At 52.0% G+C, this 15,000-nt stretch overlaps 1 protein-coding gene across 2 annotated transcripts; it reads left to right on the forward strand.

Annotated features, from left to right (window-relative positions):
* The first annotated feature begins 5,738 nt into the window (after nt 1-5,738).
* Nucleotides 5,739-8,213, forward strand: GBX2 (gastrulation brain homeobox 2). Of its 2 annotated transcripts, none has more exons than XM_065069179.1 (2): nt 5,739-6,491; nt 6,839-8,213. In XM_065069179.1, exons 1-2 carry the CDS (start codon nt 5,981-5,983, stop codon nt 7,195-7,197), a joined length of 870 nt encoding a protein of 289 aa, XP_064925251.1. In that variant the 5' UTR covers nt 5,739-5,980; the 3' UTR covers nt 7,198-8,213. The 2 variants fall into 2 exon arrangements, with proteins under 2 accessions (XP_064925251.1, XP_021142240.2); XM_021286565.2 differs by having other exon boundaries at nt 5,754-6,491; nt 6,858-8,213.
* Nucleotides 8,214-15,000: the final 6,787 nt, after the last annotated feature.

Raw genomic sequence — 15,000 nt, forward strand, 5'->3', positions numbered from 1 at the left:
CCAGGAAGCGATGCATAAATTCTTCAAAAAATGACACATTTTTCACGTTTCATTCCAATTAAATTACTGAGGCAGCTAACACAGTGCTGCGCACACCATACATTTGGGTGAAATGAAGGCTTTTCTGTTTTCTGGGTTGTTTTCTCCTTTTTTTTTTTTTTTTGGTAAGTCTATCTGGATACGCGTGTTTTATGAAAGGCGTTAATATTAAGTTGCTATTAAGGAAAAAATGTCTGAGACCTTCGCTCCTCGCCTTTTTTCTCGTGGCGGGGCTGTTTTTCCAGCCCGCAGGAATAAAGCCGCCGATGGTCCTGGCCGGCAGCGGCTGCAAAATAATTCCCAAATAATAAGAATTACCCGCCCTGATGAGCACACGTCTCTGTTCGCAAGGAGCTGGTTAAACAGCCTGGGCTGGGGAGAATTAAGAAGCTACCCCTCCCGCCAAAAAAAAGGTTTTGGTGACCCGTCGGGTGTTTCCCCACCCCGGGGTCCCTCCGAAGCTGCCGGAGCCGCCGCCGCGGGCAGGATCGGGCCCCCTCGGGGCGGCTGCGGGGATGGAGGGAGATAGGGGGAGGAGCGGTGGTCCCGGTGGGATAAAAAGCCGGGTTTGCTCCCCACAACCTGCTCGGTAACTGAAAAGGGGCTCATCAGGGTGATAATCAAGCCCCGAAGTGGCCCCGGTAATGAAATAGCATTTGATTCTTTATTATTTTTTTTTGAAAGCAGAGAGAGGCACCGCGCAGGCTGCACTGAGGCGGGTGATCCGCAAAGCAATACAAATCAGAAATGAGATTTTTGAAGTCCTAATGAACCTGATTGCAGGAACATTTATAATCCCCCATGGCTTTAAATGAAATCAGATATAATCAGGAGCTATGGGGAAAGGGAGTGTTTACAGGCAGAGATTGGGAAGTGCTGCTGTATTAGTAAAGATGCTGTTCCTTCTATTGATGTCTAAAATGATGGATAATGTGAGAATGGCAAATATACTATTTGTCTAATGGCTCTGCAATTAAATTCCCCTGTAAATGACCCATGCCTCATTTCATCCTAATCTATGGAATTTTGATTGAATTCGTCAGCTCTAATTGAAAAATACTGCACTTTAATGTCTGCAGTGCAGTTTCAGGACCGCGCTGGTTTTAATGAGACGGTGCCCCTCTGACCTGGGAATATTTTAGATTTTTATTCGGGATTTTTAAACTGGCTGATTTCTCAACTATATTCCACGAAAAGCCGTGAATGAGAGTTGGCGTGGTTTTCCACCGCTAGAGATGATCTCTCCGTACCGATGCGGTTTATTAAGGTCTCGTTTAGAGCTCTTAAAATATTTGGATTATTTAAATACATAGCAATTTAAAATAAAAATTAAAAATCCTATTTCCCCTCATCCGAACGAATTTCACGATATGAACCAGGATTACAGAAGTAATTTTTTATTTTTATTTTACCTGTACGGCGTTATTTTTACCCTTTTACCCTCCTTTTCCCTAACGCGAAAATCCCGAGCTCCTTCAAATTTGTTTTTTTTTTTTATTTTTTTTTAAAGACGCACAAACAGGAGGGAAAAAAAAACTAAACCAACAACAACAAAAAAAAGCAACAAATCTGCCGTGCATGGGGTGGAAGTTGTGGAGAGAGAAGCCGCCACCGAGCCGGGGACGCTCCCGGGGCGGGGTGGGGGCGGCCGTCCCGCAGCCCCCGCTCCCCGCCGGAGCCGCGTTCGCAGCCTGAAATGAGTTCAAACGGGAACACGGGAAGGAGTTAATGGGATTAAGCGGCGAACGAGGGGGTTACGTGTTGGTTTTTTTTGTTTGTTGGGTTTTTTTGCCCGCTTTTTTTTTTTTTTTTCCCTGCTTGAAAACCGAAGGGGGAGGCGGGAGGGGATTTCCCGGGGTTGCAGTGGCGCCCACGGACACGCGTGGGGCGGCGGGTCGCATCCCGCAGCGGGTACTCTCCAGTACACCGCCCCCCCAGCGCACAGCCAGCACACCAAGGGCCAAATCCTGCTCCACACCCCCCCCCCCCATCCCTCTTCATTCCCAGCTCCTGCAGCCCAAAATATGCTGAAATAAACACACAGCCACACACAAAACCGCCTCCTCAGTCGAGTCCTTCACTGCCCAGGGTATAGTATGGAGAGCTCCAGCTGCATCCCTTATTTTGGCATTCAGTGCTCATGCCTAATGTCTCCATCTTTAAGTACACACTGATTTTTGGGATGTAGCTTTGCTCATGGTCTCTTCTCTTGCCTACCCTCCACCCTAGAAAAAAAAACACTTTAAAATCACAGTAGAGTGAGATGCTTTTGGTGACGTTTCCCATGCAATCATGATTTCAGCAGCGAAAGCAGAGGGTCTTGCAAGAATTACCTCTCTAGCATCTCCGTAACCCTGATTTTGGCTTTTAATAAAGTCATTTGTTTTACCATCGGCTGCAAAACAAATCTGTTCCTCCTCCCTGATGGCCCAGCAGCCTTGGGGACCAGCAGTAGCACATAGCCTGCTCCAAATAACATCCTGCCAGCACAGCCTCCGATGTCTGGTGGAAGAATGGACCCCATGGAAACCCACTGCACAGCTCCCCACCAAAAGGCTGGAGGGGCCTTCAGCCCCCCCAGGCACGCAGTGGCTTGAGCTGCCACCCTGCTTAGAGGGATGCTCTGACCTTTGCCACCCTACGGACTCAGGTCCGGAAGGGTTTGAGCACCTCCCAGTCTTCCTCTTCCTCCACAGCTCCCGTGTTTCACTTCTTTGCTCCAAAAAGCTGTGCCTCCTCCCTACCCTGATTTGGGGGAAAATCCTGCAGTTTATTTAGCACACACTCTCTCCACCCAGCCGAGAGGCCACTGGAGTCACAGACACCCCCCAAATCTGTCCGATTCAAACATGTATCCATGTATCTGATGCTCCTTTTCTGTGAAAGGTCATTTTGGGGCAAAACCTGCCGGAATCCACCTGCTCTTCAGCAGTTTCTACTCCAGGTGATGCAGGAGCATCCCTGAGCAGCATCTCGGTGCCACATTTAGAGGTGGGGCCACACAGGACCAAGTCTGCACACATGCTACAGCCCCCAGGGGAAAAGGGCTCCCTCAAACACACCAACCAAGAGTGACCCTCCAAAACCCCGATTTCTACCATATACTCAGACTCCCTGGGAAAGGTCCTTGCTGTGTCCCAGCGGTGGGGGGGGCCCTCCATGGGGTGGGGGGTGGCTGGTTGGGCTCCCCTGCCTGCCCCTCGCCTCCCTCCCGCCTGTTACACTTCCCAGGCACAATCACGCTCCGGTTGCTTCTCCGACAATCAGAAATAGCTGACGTTTTTCTCCAGGAGAAAAATCAGCTAATTATTTGCCGAACAAAAAGCCTATTCTCGTCTGAAATAATACTCCAGTCTTGCAAAGGCACTTGTTTGTGGGCAAATTTTGAAGAGGGCTGACAATACAAACAGCTGCAGAAGCTGGGTGTTGGTACACATTTCCATGCCCTGCCAGATTACCATGCCTAATTATCTCCCCTTTCCGCAATCTAATGCGGTTTCCTGAAAAGATTTCCACCTCCCCCCCCGCCTTGCTTTTCTGTGTAAACGAAAGCTTTGCGTCTCTGCAAAGATTTCCAGCCCATTCTGGTTGGTTTTGGAAGGAGCATGGATGCTGATGATTTTGGGGGGCCAGAGGGTTTAGCTCAGCTCCGTCCACCACAGTGGGAAGGAGCAGGAGGCAGGAGAGTTGCTGCAATCTGACAATGCCTGTTGGATGACAAGGAGGGGAAAAGGGAAAAAAATTGGAGAGAAACAGCCATGCTTGTGGCTATGAAGCATCCATAGGGTAGATCAAAACCTTGCTGGCGCTGTGCTGGGAAAAATCCCCAGCACTGCACTACCGCACATGTGGTGGCCTCCGCAAGACAGAGCTGGGACATATGGAAATGAGCTGTATAAGTAAACTTTTCCCAGTCCCTTGAAGTCAGAGATGGGCCCCAAAACCGTGTGTGCTCACACACTTAACCCCCCCCATCCATGGCAGCAGCTGTTTCAATGGTCATTTACCCTGTCTCATTTGCCACATTGCCAGGAAAAATTCTTTCTCCAGCAGAAATGCAGCCTAGGGGAAGGAGGCACCCCAAAACTCACACTCCAGGCACCCAGTGGGGCTCAGCACCCTGAAAGCTACAGCAAAATGGGAATGGGGAGCCAAATGCAGGACTGGTCAGTGAAACTGCACTGAGTCTCAAAAGCAATAACCCCCCCCGATAATTTCTGCCAAGAAAATAGTGGTTTCAGATGTTGTTTGGAAATGCGGAGGGATAAACTGACACAGATATCCAGGCGCAGGGAGGGGGGCAGCCCCCAGCCCCCCATTTGGGGAAGGCTCTGAGCTTCAGTAGTGGGAATTAACAGCAAATGTGATTTTTTTGAAGGGGATGAAAATGCCACTTGCTGAGGACTGGATGGGAGTTTGTGACACTCAGGGGACAAATCCCAATAGGCACAACTTGAGGGTGCAAAAGCCCCCACTGCTGGCCAAGAGGAGTAGGATTTGGGGGACAGAGCGTGGCTGTCCCCATCCTTGGCACCCACGGGCCAGGCTGTCATGTCCCTCACCTTCCTCCCAGGGTGCGCAGCCCCGCTGGCCTGACATCTGCTATCTTCCTCATGAAAATATGAGCATCAATTGACTAGAAATGAGTGGCAAGTCATTAAGAGTTTCCCAAGAAAATAGGCCAGGCAGGAGGAGAATGTCCCACCGACCCTTGGCTTTGGGGACCCCTCCCCCCAGTCTGAAGACACTTTTAATGGGGGTTTGTATCCAAAAGCCCCCCAAAACCAAGCCCAGAGGCACAGCTGGCACCATTGTCCCAGGAAGGCTTCAACTTCCTAAAGGCAAGAGGGATCCCACCCTCAGCCAACCCCTCTCCTTTTTTTTTTTTCCTCTTTCTCTTTTTTTTCATTTAATTTTATTTTCCAAACCACTTGATCTTTGCTTGGGAACCTCCATTAATTGCCTGGGTTTGCCTCTTTGCCTGGTCCCTTTATCATTATTTATGGCCTTTGAAATTGTGTAAAGTTCCCTTGACATTGAATTTACAAGTTTGGGGGCTTTTTTTTTTCTTCTTTTTCCCTTTTTTTTTTTTTTTTTTTTTTTTTTGTTCTAGCTTTTGTCCTCTCCAAAGACGTCGTGTTGGAAAAGGCTTTGAGCCGGCCAACATGAGAGGCTCGCCGGAGAAAAGGGAGCAGTCCTCCATCGCTTTTAATTCTGCCGTGTTGCTGAATGGCTCTTTTACATAATTGCAGAAGCAATTTCAAAGCCAAGCCAGGGGCTGACTTTACCCAGAACCACATGGAGTCTATTTGGGGCTTTAAAAAAAAAAGGGGGGGGGGAGAGGAGATAAAAGCGTGAATAAAATAATAAAACAGAGTATTTTTTTTAAAAAAAAGGGGGTTTCAATGGTTTGGAGGCAGCAAATTGGTGTGTCGGATGGGGAATGTCACACGCCCTGGGGGAGCGGGGACCCCCACGGAGGTCCCTGATGGCACCGCGAGGCGTAGGTGCTGGGTGGGGCGTCCCACGGGCGTCGCGCGGGGCGGTGGACCCTCACGCGTGGGCCGCCCCGTCCGGCGGCCGGGAGGCGGTGCTGAATGGCAAGGGGAGGTGCTAGGGGCGCGGTCTCACCGCTCAGCCCCGCCCCACCGCCCTCCCGCCCAATGGGAAGCGGCGGCCGCGGCCACGTGGGGCGGGCCGAGTTCCCAGCCGGGCAAAATGTGAATGGGCGCGGGGGAGCGCGGGCGGGCAGAGCGGCGCGGCGGCGGGGGCGCACGGTGGCGGCGGGCGGGGGGCCAGCCCCGATGTGCGGGCTGCGGCGGCGGGCCGCGGCCCCGCTCCGCCCCGGCTCTGCCCCACGCGTGGGCGCTGCGCGACTCTGAGGAGGAGGAAGAAGAGGAGGAGGAGGAGGAAGGTGGTCGCTGCCCGCCGCCGCTCCGGCATGAGCGCGGCTTTCCAGCCCTCGCTGATGATGATGCAGCGCCCGCTGGGAAGCAGCACGGCCTTCAGCATCGACTCGCTCATCGGCAGCCCCCCGCCGCCCGCCCCCGGCCACTTCGTCTACACCGGCTACCCCATGTTCATGCCCTACCGACCCGTGGTGCTACCGCCGCCCCCCCCGCCGCCCCCGGCGCTGCCGCAGGGCGCCCTGCAACCGGCGCTGCCCCCCGCGCATCCCCACCACCACCAGCTCCCCAGTCTGCCCACGGGTTTCTGCTCCAGCCTGGCTCAGGGCATGGCCCTCACCTCCACCCTCATGGCCACGCTGCCCGGCACCTTCCCCGCTTCCCCCCAGCACCAAGAGGCCGCCAGGAAGTTCGCACCCCCGGGTAACTTCGATAAAGCAGAGGGGATGCCCCCCGACGGCGGCGGCGACGACGGCAAAGCCTTCCTGGGGAAGGATGGAGCCCTCCTGCCCTTCCCCGCCGCCGACACCGTCCAGGCCTCCCTCGGTGAGTGAGCGCCGGAGCCGTCGGGGGGGCGCAGGGTCCCGCTGCCCGCTCCGCACATCACCCTCAGCGGGGCGGGCTGGGAGGGTCGGGGGAAGGGACAGCCCAGGGGACCCGCGGGAGAGGCGGCAGGACTGGCCCCTGGGGTCCAGTGACCGCAAGGCCGAAGAGAAAGGAGCTTTCGACCCCCTGCCACTTGAAAACAAAATAATAATAAAAATCAATCCAACCAAATGAAAAACACCAAAACAATCGAAACCAAACAGATTTTGGAGGATGGACCTGCGGGCCGGGGTGGGGGGCAAGAGTGCGGTGGCTGCGGGACAGAGGGTACCAAGTGCTAATGAAAGGCCTCTGCTTTACTTCCAGCTGGGGCTCTCCGGGGCCAGGGGAAGGAGGACCCCAAAGCAGAAGAGGACGCAAAAGGCAAGGAGGAAAGTTTCTCCATGGACAGCGATCTAGACTACAGCTCGGACGACAACATCCCCAGCCAGGCGGCTCACAAGGAAGAGGACTCTGGCAACGCACTGGAGGAAAATCCCCAAAACCCCCCCAATTCCACCAACACCACATCCACAGGCAAAAACCGGCGGAGGAGAACAGCCTTCACCAGCGAGCAGCTGCTGGAGCTGGAAAAGGAGTTTCACTGCAAAAAGTACCTGTCCCTGACCGAGAGGTCCCAGATCGCTCATGCCCTCAAACTCAGTGAGGTGCAGGTGAAAATCTGGTTCCAGAACAGACGGGCTAAATGGAAACGGGTCAAGGCGGGCAACGCCAACTCCAAGACAGGGGAGCCCTCCCGAAACCCTAAGATCGTGGTACCCATCCCGGTGCACGTCAGCAGATTTGCCATCAGGAGTCAGCATCAGCAGCTGGAGCAAGCCCGACCCTGATCTATCCCTATGCTCAGAACCACAAGTTTTTGAGGAAAAGTTTCCAAATCAGGGTTTAAATACAACTCACCTCTCCCTCCCCCAAAAAAAGAAAAAAGAAAAAAATGAAGCAAAAACCCTAAAGCATACAACAGCCAACAAGAAAAAAAATCCTACATGAACGCATGGCAAATCCCCACCATGAGCGAACTTTAAAGCAAAACTTTCCACTTACTGAGTCAAGCTAGAGTCTGCGATGGCAAGAGGCTTGGAAACTGTTTTGGTTCAAAGCAGGAATATCAAACCCTGGAAGAGACACACAGATATTTATTATTACGCTGCCCCACTTTGTACATATTCGTGCTGGCTTGGCTACGCTGGGGACCACAGATGCGGTATGGTGTCGGCACCGGATCCAGCAGCGATCTGCCCGTTGTTCCCCCCCTCATCGGCAAAGACATCCCCAGCAAAACCCGCAGCGCGCCTTTAGCCATCTTTTGGGTTTTGTTTCTTATCGGGGGCAAAAGGTAAAGAGACGAGAGAACAAAAACGAAAGAAAACTAAGAGTTTCATTTCATGCCTTTTTTATTGTTTGATTTTATTTCTGATGGCTGAGTGGCGGGCACGGGGGGACGATTTTTTAAATATATTTTTTTGCCTGGCTTTCTGTCGATTTGGTTTGCCTATTCTACCAAGCCATGTTTAAAAGAGAGAGAGAGGGGAGGGAGGGGGGGAAAGCACGATCTTCTCTATTGTGTTTAATTTATTTCAATGTAGCCTATTTCTTTATAAGTTATGAAATTTAAAAGCAAACTAAGTCTTGTGAATAAAAACCGACAAAGAAACAAAAAAGACGGAAAAAAAAAGTCCTCCAGCCCTCGGCTGTTCTGTCCAGAATTTGGCATTGAGCTGATTTTCCTTTCCCCTCCTGCGCTGCCGGAGCAAAGCGATGCTGCTCTCGCCTTTTTTACGAAGCCACATTCGTTGTCGGGGTGGGGGGAGATGGGCAAAAAGTTTTCTTTTTTTTTTTTTTTTTTTTTTTTTTTTTCGGGGTATGTGTGAAGGCTGGAAAAAGGGTTTGTGTGCGAATAAACGTGGATGGCCTTGACGGGCCGGGGGGGGGGGGGGCAGGAACACCCTTTCTTCCCCACCCGAGCAGCCGGCAGGTTCTCAGCTCCGTGTTTTGGGGGTACAACCGCTCTTCCCCCCAATCTTCGCGGCCCCTTCCCCAGTGCAGCCGGGGCAGGGATGGCCCGGGGGAGGAAAATCGGGGCCGGAGGGTCCCGCGTCCTACCCCCCCCTCATCCCTTTAATTCCCCCCCTTTTGTTTTGCTTTCTTCTTCCCTGTTTCACCCATCCTGTGATTTTCATCCCATCCGTGCCGGTGAAAACGGCGGCCGTCGGGGGCTATTTGGAATTAAAAAGCATTAATTTCCAGAGGAAAAAGGGGTGCTGGGGGGGGGGGGGTGTTCTATTAAAATTTAACCGGGTCATTCAAGGGAGGGATTCACTGCCGAGGTAACGGCGAGGCTCCCGGGGCAGGCTCCGGCAGGTAAATCAAGGCTTGGCGTTGGTCACGTCATTTACAGCCCTTGCACTTCATTTACTATTATTATTATTATTGTTTGTTAAAGCCGGGTTGGCGTACCGAAACGAAAGGGCCCCGGGCAGCATCGCCGCCAGCCCGCGGGGGGACAAGCGGGAACCCACGGGTAAACGCAGCCTTTTCGGCAGCCGCCGCCAACTGCCCGCTCCTTTGGCTCGTTGGAAAACAAATAGTATTATTATTAATAATTTTTAAATTTCATTTCGGCGCGAGAGGGAACGAGGAGCCGGGACACGCTTGGGGCGGCCCCGTCCGCCACCCTCCTCGGGCTTCCCAGCGCTGCTCTTCTTCGGAGCGCCTTTTTTTCCTCTAATATTTTAGTTTGCTTTTAGTGCAAAGGGGATGTTGCTGGGAAAGCGCAACCCGGGCCGGCTCGGGCGAGCGGCAGCCCGGCTGTACCCCTCTCGCCCCCCCTGGGGGGCTTGGGTGTATTTTAGGGAGGAGCAGCTGCTCCTCACCCCTGTCCCCCCCCAGGGCAGATCTCCCTCTACAAGCCAGCATCTGCCCCAGGCGCTGGAAAGTTATTTGCTCCGCGGTTTGGAGTCCCCCATCACCCACCCCCACCAAGGAGAGGGGCTTCGGGGCTGGCGGGGGGAGCCCAGGGCCGGCGGAGAAGGAGATAAACAAGCGAGGGGGTTGATAGCTGTCATCATCACCATCATCATGGCTTTCATTTGGCTGCCTAATGAGTCAGATCACAGGCAGAGAGAAAAATTGTCAATCGCCCAGGCTCTAATGAATTTTTTTGCAAATTGTAATCAAGCCAGGCCGTCTCAGCTCGCTGATTAATGAGACCCAGGAGGCCCGGCCAGCACCTCAGCTTTTTATTCCATCCCGTCCTCCCTGCACTAAATTAACAGCAACTTGTCTGAGCTTCAAATTAACTCCCAATGATTAATTCTGATGGGGGGGTCTGAAGAATAGCTCGTCCTAATAGGCACTGGCCTCTGATGCTGTTTGAAATTAATACACTTCCCCTTTGGCTGCCGGCTTTAATCCAAGGTTGGGTTTTGACATCACTATATTTGTTGTTACAATAAATTCCTCTTACATCTGCAGATCAAATAATTGCAGCGCTCAGGGAGCGCAGCAGAATTGCTGGTCTGCTTCGCAGCAGCCCAAAGTCAGAGGGGAAGGAAAGATACCCATTCCTCTCCACCTCACTTCCAGCCTGCCTTAGGAAAACCCCTTTTTTAATATGTATATAAATATAAATATATATATATATATATATTTAAGTCTCCAGGCACCACCATCCAACTGCACCAGGATATGGTGGCTGGAGGAGGCCACCCCCTCCAGCTGGGCAAGGAGCACGCTGCCTCGCACTTAAATAAGACATCACAGCTTTTAAATCCCCCCACACCTCCCCTTGCCCCCTTGCCACAGTGACCCAGCAAACTCACCGCATGCCAGGGCTGCTAAAGAGACCAGACAGATTCAGTGCATGCTAGGGCAGGTCAGGCAAAGGGTCGTGGGGGGACTCCATCCACAGCCCCCACTTCCTCAAAGAGGGCAGCTCTGCCTTCCGCTGTGTCTCTGTTTGTGTTGACTTAATTGGTTTAATCATTTCAGCTGGGACTGGCCAGGCTCGGCTTTGTGCCTTTTACCTGCCCCTCCTGCCCCCGGGGATGAAGCTGCCTTGCCGACAAGGATCCCTTTGTGTCCAGGCAGGGGGTGCTGGACCCTCTCTCTGTTGGGGTTATCCCCCCACCAAGATGGTGTGGGCCTCTGCCCTGAGCATCCCCCGGAGCAGAGCCAACCCCAATATTTGGAGAGACAGGCGAGGGGGTCTGTACCCCTGCTGGAAATACCCCCACAAAGCCTTAGCATCTCCCCTGTTCCCCAGCGAGTGCAAATTAACCCCTGCAAGAGACACCCGCCCCTCTGGGCTCGCTGTCCTCCAGGATTGGGAACCCCCCTCACGTGCTTCCACAGGGCTGTATCAATCTTCATCCGTGAGGAAGAGAGCGATGAGGCTGGTAAGCGGCCACTAATGCAAATTCTTGCCATCACCATCATAAAGCACTCGGCACCCTGACACACAAAAGCAACACCATATGTACGAAGACAACCTGTATGAATTATAAATTGCATCATAAAAATTGATTGCCTATCCCCAACCCTTCAGAAACACATGCTGGGGGGGGGGACCGGGTAGAAACCGCACCCTGAAGCGGCTGCCCCACAGCTGGAGGGGATGCTCTGCTGAGCCACCCCACATCCCTCATGGGTGCGAGGTCCCTTCCCGTCCCCCTCCCCATCGCCGCGGGATGCTTGCCCGCCCCTTGCTTGCTCTTTTCTCCTTCCCGCTACGCCTGGCCCATAGAGAGCCTTAATCTATTTATTTCAAGCCACTTCATCCTCTCTCTCGCTTTTGTCCCGGCCCCAGCCTCTGGCTTTGTGGCACGACCGCTGAGGTTTTAAAAGCCCCTTCCCCTATAGTTTGAGGTCTCCTTGGCTGCCTGAATTACAATGGCTAAAACAGGATTACACTGACCTGATCCTATTAAACTCACCAATCGATCTGTGCTGCCCTGCCTCTGGCTCGGCAAACTTACTCGCCCAACTTTCCCGGAGAAGAGAAGTGAAAAGCCGCCTTTCCAAGCAGGCCTGAGGGAGGAAGGGAGGATGGAGGCTATTTCTTTTTTTTCTGATCCACATGGATTTTAAACCTCTGCTTTAGCTGCCAGCATCTCAGCCCTGGCAGGAGTTTAAGTCATATAGATAAGTCATATATAAAGGGGTATTTTAGCTGTAAAGTGAAACAATTCTCCCTCCCTTTGGTAAGGGCAACTCTGAAGCTGCCTGCTGCGTGGCGTGCAAGCTTCTGGTCCTCCTGCAAACAACCCGGTGCAGAGAAAACCACTGGGAATAAACATCCTCAGCCCCTCGCTGTGATGCTGAGCAAAGCCTGAGTAAGGGCTGCCTGTGTTTGAGGTGCCCATGAGCCCCCGGGTACCCGCTGGGCTGGGCCCCCTGATGCAGACACACGAGCATCTCCCCACTGATGGCTCCATGTCTCTCTGCGCCCAGGGGACCGTGTCACTGGCACAGGCAGGGCTGACCCAGCAGTGAGTCCTTCCTTGCTTTTCTTTATTAAAGGAGCAGAGGAAGAGGAGTGCAGACCCAGCTTAGCGACATTTTCCTCGTCAGTGGGTAAACGGACCTCGAATCGGCGGCGTCATCCGCTGCCAGAGGATGCTCTGCATCGCCTCGGTGCTAGGGCACGCCACCATCTGCAGAGGAACGGGCGCCTGGAATTAATCCCCTGCTGTCCCTTGGGAAAATAATTACAAGGCAGGGGAATAATCTAAAAATGGCAGTAAAATATGGGGTGTTTACACTGACCTGCCAGGATGACTGAATTAGTGGCAAGGGGCCTGAATTAGTGGGAAAGGGCCTATCACTGACTCCAGGGGAGCAGTTCTAATGCTCAGATCCTATTAATTAACAGAGTGAAAGACAAACAGGGGACTCCCATTTATAATTTTCTAGGAGCGTGTTATCAACAGTGAGGAGCCAGAGCTCGCAGGGTGAGTATGTGTTGCCAAGTGCCTGGAGTTTTTCCCCCTTCACATCCCCAATCTGCTCTATAGGGTACCAATACCCCAAAACTGAGCTCCTAAAAAGGGGCATCAGCAGTGATTTTTTTTTGTTGTTTTTCTTTTAAAGGTAACGTAGCCTGATGCTATCTCAGGTGACAAAAACTGCATCTGCCTAAGTCTAAATAGAAATCTTTGCTGTTTTCCTTCCACTTGCGGTCCTGAACTCAGAAATTATGTAGGAAAATGTGGGCAAGGCTCCCCAAACCCGTTTGAGATACATCTGCCTCCCTTGCTGGAATTCCTAGAAGAGCCAAAAGAAACCACAGGCATGGTTATACAAATTCAGTTATTGCTCTTTTTTTTTGGCTACCCTGGCTCAAAGTGAACCAGCTGACTTCTTTCAGCAATAGCAACATCTCCATACCCAAAGCCCTCTTGTGCACATCCCCGAAGCATCCTCAGGGCATGTCCCATCACCTCAAACTTGGCAGCCAGGGTAATACACACTATGAAATACACAGCACCTCGCCCCCCCCCCCCCCAAACTACATTAAAATTACCAGGTCACCCTCCTGCTAGATTTCAAGGCCCTGCACCAAAGCTGGAAGGTACCTAAGAGACTTTAAGTAGCAATAACTGGTTTATTTTTTCTCTACTGCTTGGGAAAAAAAAAAAAACTAATCTTTTTCTTAGTGTTTTTCACCCAAAACCACCAAGAGGATTTGGGTTGAAATTCTCTCTTCCTCCCCAAACACTGAGACAGTGCCCCAAATAACTAACACACTGTACAACCCCAACAGCAAGGACCGGTGCAAAGAGTGACTTAGTCCAACTGGCACCAGTAGCAGCAGCTTTCTGGTCCCTCCCTCACAACCAACATTCATCTCTTTGCACAGAGAGGACAGATAATAGCAAAGACCTGCTGCAAACCGTCGCTGCTTGTAGATATGCCATCGAGAGCTGAACATTTACAAATAGCCTGTTCATTGCTAAGAAGCCACTTGGGCTTTTATGAACGTCATTATGGCCGTGGTCTAATAGTATCTATCAAAAACATTGCCTTTCTGAATTAGGGTAATGGTCATTTTTAAGACACACATCTGTATTTTTTTTTAAACAGATGCTTGGCTCCTAAGCCCATGACTGCTATTTCTCCCCCTCCCCAATTATTTTCATATTTCCCCCATTTCCAAAGCGGCAATAAGTTTCTGAGAAAGAAGGGTAATAGGAAGTCTCTCTCTAAGAGAAATTGTTAATTTGGGATTTATAAAGGACTTTCCTTAATGAATAATAGTTGAGATCGATCTGTCTTCCCGCCTCATTCTGCAAAGTAACATTTGTAAAGTAAGGTGATCCCAATTACTCCCTCTAATAACCCTCTCCAGCAAGAAATTTCAGAGCTGCAGCCATGAAACTCACCCGCCTGCCTCTGCTCTCCCCACTGCCATGAGCGTCACCTGCATCAGGCCTTTCTGGCCTCATCCAGCTTGTCATCCCCCTTCTCCCTGCCCAGCATGGACCAGCTCCATCACCCAAAAACCCCAGGGTGGGATGTCCTGCAGCCCACCGAGAAGGGTGCTCCATTTCAATCCTCCCCAGTACCACCAGCCATCATCACTGGCTGCATTTCAGAGTCCCATGATGAGATTGTCAGCCCTTGCCACCAGGGTCCAGATGGGGTCTGTGGCCCCCCAAAACACCCGATGCTCTGGCACCCACCCACCTCCTGGCTTATCAGTGAGAGGAGATTGAGAAGTGACCCGATTATTGTCTGTAAGTGCCTTCATGGGGAGAAAATACTGGTACTAAAGGGCTCTTGAATCAACAGGAGGATGGCAGCACGAGAATCGATGCTGGCAGCTCCAGCCAGTCAGACTCAAATTAGAAGCAAGGAGCTCTTCCTATTTTTTTTCCTTTTTTTTTTTTTTTCATTAAAATATGGAGGACCATTAAATATCAGAGCCAATTAACAAGGCGGGGGGCCTCTCCAGCCCTTGGGGTCTTCAGCTCAGGTCTGGTTGCCTTTGGGGAAGAAATGCTTTAGCCCAATACAAGTTTTTGCCGTAGCAAGTGCCTCCTCCAGCTCTTTTGTCATGTCTGCCCTTTCATGCTTCCTCCCTTCCCTTTGGCTCCTCTCTGTGGCAGGGCATGGAGGCATGAAAATCCCATAAATCCCATTCCCTTCCTTCCTTTACTTGGCGCCATCCCACATGCACATCCCCATCCCATATCCAGAGACTGGTGGGACTTCTGCAGGGGCAGAAGTAGATGGAAGGGACCTTTTCACCATGCTTTAATTAACGAAGTTCTGTTTCCCCAGCTCCCCTGCACTTGGGAGAGAGGCAGGCTCTGCCACAGCACCGGTGCATCCCTTTCACCTTGCCTCCACTCGAGAGACATCCTGCATCAGTCCCAATGCTCCACCAAACCCGGGGAACACTACCAACACTTTTCTGCTAACTCCAGGGCAAAAGAAAAATCCAGAA

The sequence above is a fragment of the Columba livia genome, chromosome 7 (genome assembly GCF_036013475.1).
Source record: "Columba livia isolate bColLiv1 breed racing homer chromosome 7, bColLiv1.pat.W.v2, whole genome shotgun sequence".
Taxonomy (NCBI): domain Eukaryota; kingdom Metazoa; phylum Chordata; class Aves; order Columbiformes; family Columbidae; genus Columba; species Columba livia.